This window comes from Rhipicephalus sanguineus, chromosome 3 (assembly GCF_013339695.2).
Source record: "Rhipicephalus sanguineus isolate Rsan-2018 chromosome 3, BIME_Rsan_1.4, whole genome shotgun sequence".
NCBI lineage: Eukaryota > Metazoa > Arthropoda > Arachnida > Ixodida > Ixodidae > Rhipicephalus > Rhipicephalus sanguineus.
The window spans coordinates 200,520,211-200,533,470 of NC_051178.1; the positions used below are offsets into that span (position 1 = coordinate 200,520,211).

The 13,260-nt window shown below is 41.5% G+C and overlaps 1 protein-coding gene across 1 annotated transcript; it reads right to left on the bottom strand.

Annotated features, from left to right (window-relative positions):
- Positions 1-836: 836 nt before the first annotated feature.
- Positions 837-10,484, bottom strand: LOC119388096 (RNA-binding protein 8A). The gene is made up of 6 exons (XM_037655725.2): positions 10,363-10,484; positions 8,152-8,211; positions 7,989-8,066; positions 7,545-7,681; positions 4,982-5,109; positions 837-921 (listed from the first exon to the last, which is right to left on the bottom strand). Exons 1-6 carry the CDS (start codon positions 10,424-10,426, stop codon positions 870-872), a joined length of 519 nt encoding a protein of 172 aa, XP_037511653.1. The 5' UTR covers positions 10,427-10,484; the 3' UTR covers positions 837-869.
- Between the last annotated feature and the right edge of the window lie 2,776 nt (positions 10,485-13,260).

The following is a 13,260-nucleotide window of genomic DNA, read 5'->3' on the forward strand; positions in this document are numbered from 1 at the left end:
TGGACACAACAAAGTTTTGACAGCTGTTGTAGCAAAAGCATGATGGACAAGACAGACTCTACTCCTTGCAAGCTTAAAATAATAACTTCCCCGACAGCAGGGAGGTATATATCTTGCACGTTTGCGTAAATTAGAAGACCTTTGAATACCCAAATTGCCATGTTCCATTTCCTTTCTTCCACATACCAGTCTGGGTTGTTATATAAACCAGTTTATATACCAATTTATGCATACCAGCAGTATATATACCAGTTTGGGTTTATAAACCAGTATGGCTTGATTGTTTGCATCCTCTAAGCTTAGGTATACAAAACCTAAAACTGCTATTTGTTGGGACACCAGGTAATGATTTATTTTTATCAAGGGCGTAGGAGGATCCAGGGCAGTAGGTGGCATAGAGGTGCCAGAAAGAAATATTTGTGAGTTGGCCACCCCAACTGTCCCTGTCCTTACTGGGCACAGGTTTTCAGGTACCCAGAACTAGGGTGCCTCGATTCCAAGCGTTCCTTCGTACAGGGAGATGATATGCGCCACCATATTGTGTTGGAACACGTAGGGATGCGGTAAACTGGCAACGTTACACAACGTGACAGCACAACACACGCACATGTGTCCTCGTGCACTGTTTGACACAATATGGCAACAGAGACGTCAATTGCTGTCAAAGGAACGCTGGCATCGAGGCACCCTACCTAGAACTACATGGAGCAATATGAAATGTGTTGTTGCTGCGAACCTGTCTACAAAACAGTACCACGAAAAAGTCAATACTATATGAGGTGACAGAAGTATGTTTTTATTGAAATTAAAAAAAAAACTTGCTTATTACACGAAGAAAAAAGAACTGTGAAATCATTTTTGGACATGAATCAACGACGCCTCCTGTCAGATGACCGGTCCCTGCGACGATGGCTTCTTTTTCTGCAAAACAATAATGCAACAATTAAATAATGATGGAAGCTAGAAAAAAAAAAAAGACTGGAGGATTACCGCACAAAAAACCATTAGAAGTCGCTACATTGAACTAAAGAGACACCAAAAAGAAAAAGAATATTCTCATAATAACAATAATAACAATAATAATAATAATAATAATAATAATAATAATAATAATAATAATAATAATATGTGGGGTTCAATGTCCCAAAGTCACGATATGATTTTGAGAGACGCCGTAGTGGAGGGCTCCGGAAATTTCGACCACCTCGGGTTCTTTAACGTGCACCTAAATCTAAGTACACGAGCCTCAAACATTTTCGGCTCCATCGAAAATGCAGCCGCCGCGGCCGGGATTCGATCTCGCGACCTTCGGGTCAGCAGTCGAGCGCCATAACCACTAGATCACCGTGGTGGGGTGAGAATTTCTCGTACCAGTAAGTTGCCCTGTAATACATTACCAAAAGCACCACTCTTGCCGCTATAAGACACTTGGGTCAAGACCGAAAACACACAAAAAGAAAATTCCCGTGAGGTCTACACCTTGAGGTTCCCACAGCAACTCAGCGTAAGACTACAGACTACAGCTGCCACCTGTACAATTTTAGACCGGCCTGGCCGGTTTCTTAGATACGGGGCCAGTTGCTGGTCCACACCTAAGACCAGCAGCAAATGGAAGATTTTTCTGTCATAATATTGCAATTACTTTTTTTCTGGGGCGTTTTATAAGCGTCAGTTCAACAACCACGCCGGTAACTATTTTTTGCCCAATCACCAAAACTCTTACACTATTAGCCAACTTCTTTTTAAGATACCTTCAAGTGTAGCGACCACTGGAATAGAGCATATTATTGCACGTGTATGTATATATATGAAAAAATTAAGTCAGTTTTGCACTTGTGGTTTTTTTTTTCTTTTTCTCTCTTCTCCCTATTTTTTCTGTCTTCTTTGTTTCTGTTTATTTTGTATTTCTTTCGTTCTCCCTCTCTCTCCATTTCTCGCTTCCTCTATCTCTTTCTGTCTATATATTTCTCTCTCTTTCTTTGATTCTCTCTCTGTCTTTCTCTTTGTTTTTCTGCCATTTCTTTCTCTATTTCTTTTTTCTTTCTATGCTATGCTTTACATTCTCCCCTCCTCCTCAACCTCACTTCCCTTTCCTACTCTCTTGGTATACTATGCTATACAAGGCTATGTTATGCTCTGCTAGGGTGCCTGGATAGCCGGGTGGTTAAGATGCTCGCCTTCAGATCGTGGGCACGCAGGTTCAAATCCCACCTCGTCAAGGAATTCTCTCACCAAGAATTTCTCTTTCTCTCTCTCTCTGTACTCGTTCTCTCACCCATCAGAGTTATTCCATCCCATGTCGTACAAATCGGCACATGTGCTCTGGGAGCGAAGCAGAAGATGAAGAGCACGAAGAGGCTGAACACAGCGCACGCAGATTCATGATGATGATAGTTTTCTGTCTGCGGATTATAACCAATGTTACTGGCCTGGTGGATTCAGACTCAAGGAAGAGCTTTTTATGGTCAAATTATGCGTGGTTCCTTTCCAGTGCAGCACATTTAGAGCAATAACCAATAACTCACTTACTTTTGGTACAAGCGTCATTCCAATCACAGGTATTTTTATGCCAAAATTAGGCTAGGTTATCACACTGTTGTGTTTTTATGTACATGTACATTAAAGGGACAATAAAGGCAAATAACAATTTATGTCAAAGTGAAAGCTCAATGTATGACAATGTCTAAAACGGCAATATTATCAACAGCAGTGCCCTACTTACCGAGAAATTAAGCTAAATGTATCATTACACGACATGCACCACGAGTGGGACATTTTGGAAATGATCCTGATGACGTAAGAGCATCCGACTACAATTAATCACTAGTAATCAAACTAGCTGCAATAAAAAAAGAACCTTCCGTGCATCAAGAGACGTAATAAAATGCTGCTTGTTCATTTCTGTTTGATTCGTGGAAAAAAGAACCTCTTTGGCGTTGCCATGGGGAACGGCGCGCATGGTTCAAAGGTTCAGTTTTCGCCGAACTGCGCTTCGCCCGGCGCACAGCTTCGCTCACGCTGTCACGTCTCAGTGGTAGTTTCGACATCGCATACTGCCGCATGTGTTCTGCACGATCGTGAAAGTCACTCAGACAGAAAGTTCGACAAAATGCCGCATGCATCATGCATGTGATGTTGCCGGATGCCCGAATGGTGCACGCCGCCGCGCAGTAAAAGCAGGTAATGTTGGGCACAGCAACAGTGACGTCAGAAAGACCGCTTTCAGGAGGGTGACTTGAAGTGCACTAACGCAATGTGGACCACTAAAACGTGATTTTATTTCAAAATAAGCACTTGGCACAAAAGTAGCACTACGAGGTTTCTGGACCGCCGCTGTTTCAACACTCAACACCGACTTAACATTTACCTTTAGTGTTCCTTTAAGTTTGTTTTGCTCAAGGAAGGTTATGTTACATTAAATGACACTGCATGCCAAAGACTTAACATAGTGTCTATTGTTCGACATTACCTTAATCTCCAGTAACTCGCCCCCCTTCCTCGAAGGGGCTTTCTTTTTTTTCTTTTTTTTTTGCGAGGAAAGGTGGCAACCATACGTATGACATACATTTTGACCGTGTCTATGAAAGCTCACATACCTCGTTACTGGTGACTGGCACAATAAGACTATTAAATTTCATGCCTGGCTGCATTCGTTCACTCCCAATGATTGACTCTAGACAGTACTCTCCTTGAAAATCCGATTGTGTAACTAGCATTTAAAATCACTAATGTTGTAAAGGCTTTTATTGTTTCTTTCTTCTTTCTTTTATAGTTATCTTCAGCAATGCATAATTTCACTCCTGCAATACCGCACTTACGTTGCTGCAGTATATACAAACAAGTAAATTAGTAAAGAATGCGTTCTAAGGGAGCCAGAAATTTAACACGGAAAATTTCACGAAAACATTGATGACTCAACGTAGCCAAAGTGCAAAAAAAGAAAGATAGTGAAATCTGGACATTACATTGACATTCAGCTGCTAAGATTGTGGCTCAAAATTCAAGAATTAAACCTTGAAGTTCATTTTATCCTGCAATAATAAACCAATAAAGGCAAAGCTAATGAGAGTAAGAGTTCTCAAAAAATAATTCACCAGTCTAAATTCATTTAGTCTTTTAGTTTGTTGTCCCTTTAAGAAGATAATTACATATGCACAGACACATGCACACAGAGAAAGTCGAACCTGGGTATATCAGATCTGAAGGGGATGACGAATGAGTTCTATATATCAGTAATTCAATATATAAACTGTTTTTGATATCAAAAATATGATGCCAATTCTATTGTTCTCAATGCACTTCACTGTAAAATAAATCGATGTGAACTTAATATTTTGGCTAATTATTTGTTATAATACTAGGAAATGATAATTTGGCAAAGGACTTTGGAGCAAGAAAAACGGCATCATCAGCTAGAGTAATTCTTCAGCACTCTGACCACTCAGTTTGTTCTTGCAATTGAGAAAGCAAAGTCACTGAAAAGCCGTGTAAGGGAATTGACTAAGTAACATTGTATATTTGGCTGCCACTGCCAGAAACCAATTACATATTTCAAACAAGTGATAAAAAGCTGAGCAAGACAAATTTCGTTCAATTCTAGTCCAAAAATAAACACAGGTTTAAAGGCACACATTGGCCCCCTTAAATTGAAAAGCCTGGGAGGTGAGGGAAACAAATTTACACAATGTCAGTGTGACTGGGAGAAGCCATACTTCCAATTCTGCCCCTCACCCTCCCAAAGAAACAAAAAATCCACGATGGAAATCTCCTAGGAATTCTTCTCAATTCTGTTTTTTGTTCATGCAGAAAAGGAAACCCTCAGAAGCCAAATTATTACCCTAATTATATGCAAGTGTCTAAAATGTAGAAGGAACACTTTTAAAAAGCTAAAATTAACACCGGGGTAGAAGCAAGAGGGTACTGAACTACTGAGCACAGTGAGAGAATGAATCTTCGGGGCAAAATCAAGGCTATTACTTACTTTTTTGTGGGTCCTTTCACAAAGGCCCAGTCCACATTGATCACCTGGTCCAGGATTTTTGCCCCATTCAGGGCATCTATGGCTGCTTGGGCCTCCTTGAAGGTTTCATACTCTACAAGGGCATATCCCTATGTCAAAAGAAGAAATAAGACAACTTAGAATAACAAAGAGCTGAGCTAGTTGGTAAGTATTCATTCTAAAAAGACAGGGCATGCAAACACAGACACAAGAAAGAAGTCAGGACACCATAAACGCCTACTAACAACTGAATAGATGCACAACGGCGGAAAAGAAAGATGGCACGAAAACTTATCTGTGCATGCCCAAGCAATAGGCGAACCTATCAATATAGCATGGTTGCAGAAAGTAATAGGAAGAAACGTGTCGAAGGTATACTGTACATTCATTGCATATCTCACAGGCTAAAGAAAGTAGGAAGGACATACGGCGTTAATGTTGTTTTCACGGCTGCCAATAAGCTAGGTAAGATATGTGCCGCTATGCAGAGGAAGAATGAGCGAGTAAAAGACAAGAAGCGAACCGATATTTGTTTCGTAAAACACACAAACAAATTCACTGATTGCCGTACAAGTGTGGGGTATAAGGTTCCTTTCAGCTGCGGCCGCTTCTACGTAGGACAGAGGGGCCGCTGCATTAACCAGAGATTATTAGAACATAAAAGATCACTAACGGGAGGCTCACCCTCTAATCTATCGTTACATTGTCAAGATTGTAAGGGCATGCCAAAATTCAATGAATGCGCAGTTTTGTATCGACACAGCAATGAAGAAATGCGTCTGATGATTGAGGCATGGCATATCGAGAATAGTGGTAGCGCATGTGTGAGCCAACCATCGATTAACTTGCATAAAGATGAAATCAAATGCCTTAACAGTTATCTTTCGCGTAGGCCCCCACGCGTGCCGGACTGATAGGTTCGCCTATTGCTTGGGCATGCGCAGATAGGTTTTCGTGCCTTCTTTCTTTTCCACCGCTGTGCATCTATTCAGTTGTTAGTCGGCGTTTGTGGTGTCCTGACTTCTTTCTTGTGTCCATGTTTGCACGCCCTGTCTTTTTAGAAAGAAATAAGACAACACTTTAAAAAATGCTACAACATGGCATGGCACAATTACAGATGAAACGTCCACCTAAGGGTAGCAGGGTGCCACAAAAGAAACAATTTATGTTTTTCAGCATGAACATTTCACAGTAGAAAAACTTGCTCCGTTGCAAAAAATGAAGCTGGAACTCTACCACCAAAGTTAACAAGAACGCAAGCAGGTTACACAGCAAGGCCAAATTAACTGTTCAACGCAATGCACAGAGACAATGAACATTGGCAGACCAGTTATACAGAAACCTGCAAGAGGGCAAGAAATAAGCTCTACACTACTCTCAGGTGTTTGTTTTGGCTTTTAAAAAAAACTTCCTCCACCTTGCAGATCTCTAAAGAACTGATCTGCCAAAAAAAAACGAATAAAGAAAACATCTCAATTCAAGCATGTTATGCTGCAAAGCAAGCATAGCTTGGCTATGATGTTTTCAGTATAATGAAGCATATGCCCCTTTGTGCTTTCAGTAGCACAGTGATGACGACGACCCGTGCAATGATTGTAAGAGCCTGTGCTGTTCGGTACAACAAGACGCGCAACTTGAAGAGTGTGTCGGTGATCTCTGTGGAGACCAGTAGCAATTAGAAAGTTCTTGAATAGCAAATGGCTAGTTTGCAGCAGATTCGAACAACAGCACAACAGCTATAATGTAGAGAAGCGGCTTAAAAACAAACACTGGTAGCCCAATTTTCAGAAGAAAAAAAGGAACAATGGCCTGAATGATGCCTGCCTTGGTGGAAAGCCAGGCCAAGAAGACTTCATTTCTGTAACTTGTTAAGCTGATTCTTATCAATATGCAATTTTACACCTGTTAAAAGCTAGTTTTGCCACAGAGGAAACCCCATGTATTATACCTTTTCATCCCACTAATTTTCTATTTTTCTATTGACATAGGAGAAAAGAAACCTTGACAAAAGAAAAAAGTACATTTTCCAGACAACAGTTACAGAATGTATAATCATGTTGTTGCTAAGTGCCACTAAGTAGTAGTTGTTAAGTACCACTGAGTAGTTGTTTAGTGCCAATGAGCAGTTAAGTACCAGCGAGTAGTAGTCAACGCCTATTGACAACATGAGTATATGAATGCCAGTGAGCTGAAAAAATAGATATTTAACGTACAACTTCATTGAGCTTGCTTCCCCATGGACTGAAGAATACCAAAAAACCATCTCGGACACAGACAACCTCATTTTCTCTTACATTCCAGTTCTGCGAGCATTAAATTACAATCCAATGAAGAGGTGGAGTTCGCACGGTCAATACCAAAATAAAAGTTTTAGTCTCTGGACCTTTGCTTCAAGGAGGCGTTGGAGATTTATTACCTTTATGGATGAAAGACTGCTTCTTTTCGCAGTTCATAGAATTCGCAAAACCGCGTGCTAGCAGCAGAACTCAAAGCAATCTGGCTTTTTTTACTTTACATTACTGAGAGCCAAGTGAATAGAACTCACCTTGAGGAATCCTGTCCTGCGATCAAGGTTGAGGTGCAGGTTCTTAAGCTCTCCATACTCGGCAAACTTCTCATAAATGTCATCTTCCTGTGCTTCTTCGTGCACGCCAGTTACGAACAAAATCCAGCCTTCAACCGCTGCAATGTTTGAAAAATAAGAACCCTCGGTCACCTCAAGCAGTAAACAGAAAGGTAACAGCACCAAGCACTGCAGAACCTACACATGGCTAATTGAGCTGAATTCAGAATATTACAACAATCAGGAGAGAGAGAAAGGCACACATACAAAGGAACATTGTTACAGAAAAGGTCATGACAGGATCTGTTCCCATCTCTCTTTAATATATTGACACCACTGTTTTACTTTTTAGACACGACACCAGCGATATGGATGCTACAAAGTTGACAGCAGGTCGACAAAGTCAATCTAAAGGCTACAACTTACACCTCTGTGGGCCCGGTTCATCATTATCATCAGTGTCCATTGCATCATATTCATGGATCTCCTCTCTGGCAGTCCCTTCTGCAAGAAGACGTTGACAAAGGCCATTCAGCAAAAGCAAAACTACAGGTGCACGCAATGGGCACAAAGCTTTAATGCTGCATACCTGAACCAAATCCTCGGCCTTTCCTCTTGCGGGCCCGCTCTTTGAGCTTCTGCACGCTCTCTGAAATGGATAAATCAATCAATTTCTTGCAGAAACGCAATAAAACAACAGTTCAAGAAAGGCAAATACTGGGTACAAAAACATAAAAATGTTATGCTAGATCGCGTGGTAAAGCACGCCAATATGGTACAATAAATGACTATACATGAACAATTACAAGCATTAAATAAGGAAATTAAAAGCAAATACCAAAATGCATAAATGCCATAAATGACTTGGCACAATTAGGATAAGTAATGCCATACAATATAGCAGTTAAAATAGCAAACTGGAGCCAGTAAGAAGCACATTAAACTGTTGTCAGCATTAACTATGACAGCAGATGGCCAAGTTCAACAATGCATTAGAAATAGATGAATCTAATTAATTTTTTTCATGAATGACGATACAAGGTGCATATGAAGTGTCCATGCATGGCAAAAGGTAATTTTATGACAGGAATATTGAACAAACCAAGTGTATATGAGGGGGGGTGCACAAATTTGTACACAAGTATATAAAAACACTCATTGCCAAAAAACTGTTAGCTCTGTCTATTTGCCAAGCACTATATAGGCTCCTCATTGACAGCAAAGATTTGGAGAGGCACCTGACTGTTGCAAAGGATGGGCACGCAAAACTCATTATGCGATAAGCACTTGGCAGCAGCCACAATGACATTGAAGGCACAAAAAATCACATGGCTAGTAAGCAAATGATAGCCAGCACAGAACTGAAATAGCTCTACACAGGGGTAAATATGAAAAGTTGTGAAGTTGAAACGTGACAGCTGCTGATGGTGGGAAATGTTTACGAACAACGCTACGCTGCTACTACAATGATGAGTCAATGATTTGGAATATATATGTAAAATCCACCATTTAAGTAATACCGCTTGGGGCATCTGAGTACAGCCAAGTGGACTGAATATAATTCTTTGACCATCTGCTTAAATCTACAAGTAGTAAACATACAGATTTGTATGTAAAGGCCAAGTGGTAGTTATGTGGCTGCGACGTCGCTACGTGTGAGGTCATGAGTTTCGTTCCAGGCCACATTAGCCGAATATTGAAGGAAGCAAAACGTAGAAACGCATGTGTACTTGTTTTTAGGGCATATTAAAGAATGCCAAGTGGGCAATATTCTTCCCTAGTCGCCCACAATTGTGTGCCTCATAATCTGACAACGGTTTTGCATTGTAAAAAAGAAGAACAAATCAATTGAATGCTCTATGCATTTTTGAAAGGCACGTGCATAACTGTTCGTAACATCAGATGTCAGAGCATACAAGCTTAATGCCTGTGTTGTTTAGTACTTTTGACATTTCCGCTGTATTTTTCGCAATCGACGGGAACGTATCACTTCCCATGACTCGTAGTGTAACAAATGACTAAATTTGATGAGTGTGTCAGCCTACCTCTGGCTGTGTAGCGAAATGTGATCACAAAGACCATGAAAACGGCAACGAACCCGTGGGAACGGGAAATTTCATGCTACAACTCGAGCTTAGAGCAATAAAACGAAGGACACCGACCAAAATAACTAAAAACAAATGAAAGACGTTTCGGCTTCTCTACGGAAGCCTTGTTCACTTTGATCACTTTGGTTTACTTTTGTTCCTTGATTACTTTTGGTCGGTGTCCTTCGTTTTATTGCTCCACGTTCGATCCCGACCAGACGGGCTTCCATCGAACACTCGACTTCTACAACGAATCTACAGCCAGAAGCTCTTGAGAAGGGAGCTTTATTGTATCAACTTGTGTCTTTGTTCCTCACCAGTGCTCCGTACAGAGCGCAAGAACTATGAAGGAGTACCAAACAGACCTATATATTGCTGTTTTAAAAGAGACCACTTCGGCCGTGCGTCCGCAATTAGTTGCTGCGGAGGTTCCAAGCAAGTGCCAAACTAGCAGCACCTTGGTTCTATTGATAGCATGGTTAACAGGGACGTAACAACGCTGGCCTAAGTACGATCATTTCTCAGTAATAAACAAAGCGACGCAAATCACGCTAAAAATAAAGTCGACCAGTAAACTTCGACCACAGCCATGCGCGTGCACGAAAGTTTGCCTACCACGGTGGCTGAGGGAACAATAAACCAAGTTGCCGTGCATAATAAACCTAACTCGAGTGTCCAAGCAACTCTTGTGCTAAAACAAATTTATTACTCACGGTCTCCTTCCTCATCAACTTCGAATTCTTCTGCGCCTCCGTCGAGATCTAAAACGTCCGCCATTTTTACAGGAGTGCGATTGAAAACACAGAACAGACAGATCACAGCGACGCCACGCGACCAGACGCGATACTTTAGAGACTCCGAGATTCGCACAGAAAAAAAAATTGGACCTGCGCATAAGCATCGTTCTTGCGCCGAAAAAAACGCTGTGCCAAGATGGCGCTAGCAATTGTAGAAATAACTGGCTCAATATTTTATGGGCTTCAAATAAGCTTTCGCACCTAAAATGCTCTTATGTAAACAATTTTATTTATGAATTGTCAGCATCTTGTTTTTACCAGGCTTTATTTTATCTCAGGCTCCCGTCATTGTTTCGACAAGGGCTGACTTGCCTTCGTGAGATGGTGTCGGACGCAAGGACTCTGGGTCAGGAGCATCTTTGTCGAAACTTCAAAACACTACAAAATGAAGTCAAACTTTTGCATGGCATCTGAATCATCGGCATTCCTGCTGCTGTAACTCGAGTGGCTCCAGCACCGGGATCTGGCATACAGGCGCATGGGGATACATAATGGAGTTGCTCAGCTGCTTTCCGACTACTCGTTGCACAAAAACACAATACTTTTACCGATTCAGAATAAGACTATCCCACGCGACAATAACCTAACCAGAGTAAAGGCATGTCACTCACTGGCGCGAGTACAGACGTGTGCGGCAGGGACGTCGCCAGAAACCTTTTTCGGGGGGGGGGGGGGGGGGGGTTGAACCCACCCCCAAGCCCCCTGGTGTGCAGACAAATGGTACACCACTGTTACAGCAGTTGCAGTACGTTGTACCAGTGTCCACATGCGCTTTTTGTGACAAAAACTAACTTGTACGTTACTACCTGGCGTACCTGGGGCCAACTATATAATATGTTACCCCCATTAGCAGTCTTAATGGGATACTGCTCTGTCCTGTCCAACCAACCACTGTGCTCTGGAAACAGTCGAGGCTATGGGAGTCCTGGACCCTTCCGCTGGGATAAGATTTGAGTCTGATCACTCTCGATAAAGTCCACTACAACTACTGTGGCAGCTCGTCCTGACGAAACGAGGAGTCCGAAAAAGGTGTTCTCTGCTGAAATAAAGTCATAGCTTGTCACGTCTCGCTTCTGGGTCACTGTTTTCAGAAGTCAGTTGCAGTCTTTTCTTTTTTTCCATAATGAGGGCGTATAGAGAAAATACTGTGCTTGCCTTTCTTACCTGAACCGCTACTATGAACAAGCATAGGCCACGGTGCAGTAGGAGCTAGAAGTCATGGCCCGAGTGCAATGCGAACTTATGCTACATTTGGCATTTCATTACAGACTTATTTTCCAACGAGACATAATCAAGTGAACTTACACTTGTTCACCTTTCTTATCTTTCCTCACTGCTTTACGTAATCATGTGAACTATTGCCACTGTGGGGTTTGTCAGTAGTGACAATTTAGCTCACGGCCTGCAGACGTCATGCATTTTACCTTTTCCATTACAATAATGTTGAGTGCAGTAAACAAAGATGCATGCAACAAAGACACTTGAATTCCAACTATAACAAATAAGATGTTGAGCTAGCTTTAGTGTCACCTGCAAAAATAAGAACTAGATGGTCAAATACTGATTTCTGTGCACTTTTGATCAATTTACCTTTCTTACATCAGGCATTTGACTACTACTGAGCTTTCAGGTAACCGAGATTCACACAGCTTCCTGGCATACCGTCTTGCTTTCCAAGAGGTTATAGTTTTACCATTGTGCTTTGTACAGTGCCTAGTGCAAGAACCAGATCAATAAACATATCATACTGGCCAGTCTGATTTACAATATATGCCAACCATCATGAGTAGTCACGAGTTAGGTGCACAGTGGCTAGCACACAAAGTGTTCAACCATACAAAAAACCACACACACGGTTGACCTTGTGGAAATGATAAAAATTGGACAAAATTTTCTAGATACTGAGTGCAGGAGAGAGCCTCGTTCCTTACTAAGCGCTCAAGCAGCTGAAGTTAAAATCTTTCTGCGGTTTCTTTTTTAGCTTCTTTAGGTAGCTGTCGAGTCTGTAATTACAGTTTGAAGCTCGAAAATGCCCTGAATTTCCACGGAGCACCGAAAATAAGTACAGCACCTTTTATGCCACCCGTCCAATACAGGCAGCAATTACAACACAGCTTCAAATGTCTTAAAAATGCTATCCACATCACCAAAAGCAGACGTGACAGTCCCGTATCATAACTCTGAGTGTGCCAGCCAGCCCAGATGCATTTGACAGTGCTAATGTCGTGAAATCACTTTCCTAATTGAGTGCTCAATGCACTCCACTTTCGTCACCACAGTCATGGTGTGACATTGTATGTGTAGGTCAGTGGTTTTTGGTGCTACAAGACTACAAAATCATGTTTCAACGATTTGCTTTGAAGCTTAAATGCAATAAAGAAGTAACAGTTCTATGGTGTGCTTTTACGATGTGATAATAAAAACTGTTAATAGCAAACATTAAAAGTAAAAAACATATTGACGTGTCAGATAACATTGTAACAAAGCTAGACTTGTCTGGAGGCGACAACTTCAGTGTGAGTTAGTGAATGCACTCTGTGCCTAGTGTCAGTGTCGCGCTATGACCTTTTCCATGTCAAAGCCCATGAATGACCAACAGTGACATACAGTTTTAAGCAATGCTATGTTTACAACATGAGCGCTGCGAAACATATCCACGCCCTTTCGCTACTCGCAAATGCATGAAGTCGGCCACGGATTAGTCAGCAGTTAGAAAGCTTCCATATAGTCAGGTCGCAGTGGCAGCTCAAAGCAACACTGTAGCTCAAATAAAGAGAACCTAGTAAAAAAAATACTAAATGAGGTTGAGTGGCC

Excerpts from the sequence above, each read along its gene's own strand:
- LOC119388096 (XM_037655725.2), bottom strand. The coding sequence starts at position 10,426 with ATGGCGGACGTTTTAGATCTCGACGGAGGCGCAGAAGAATTCGAAGTT. Across the intron at positions 7,682-7,988 it reads TGAACCGGGCCCACAGAGGT|CGGTTGAAGGCTGGATTTTG; the intron begins GTAAGTTGTAGC and ends CAAACATTGCAG. Across the intron at positions 5,110-7,544 it reads GCAGGACAGGATTCCTCAAG|GGATATGCCCTTGTAGAGTA; the intron begins GTGAGTTCTATT and ends CTTTTGACATAG.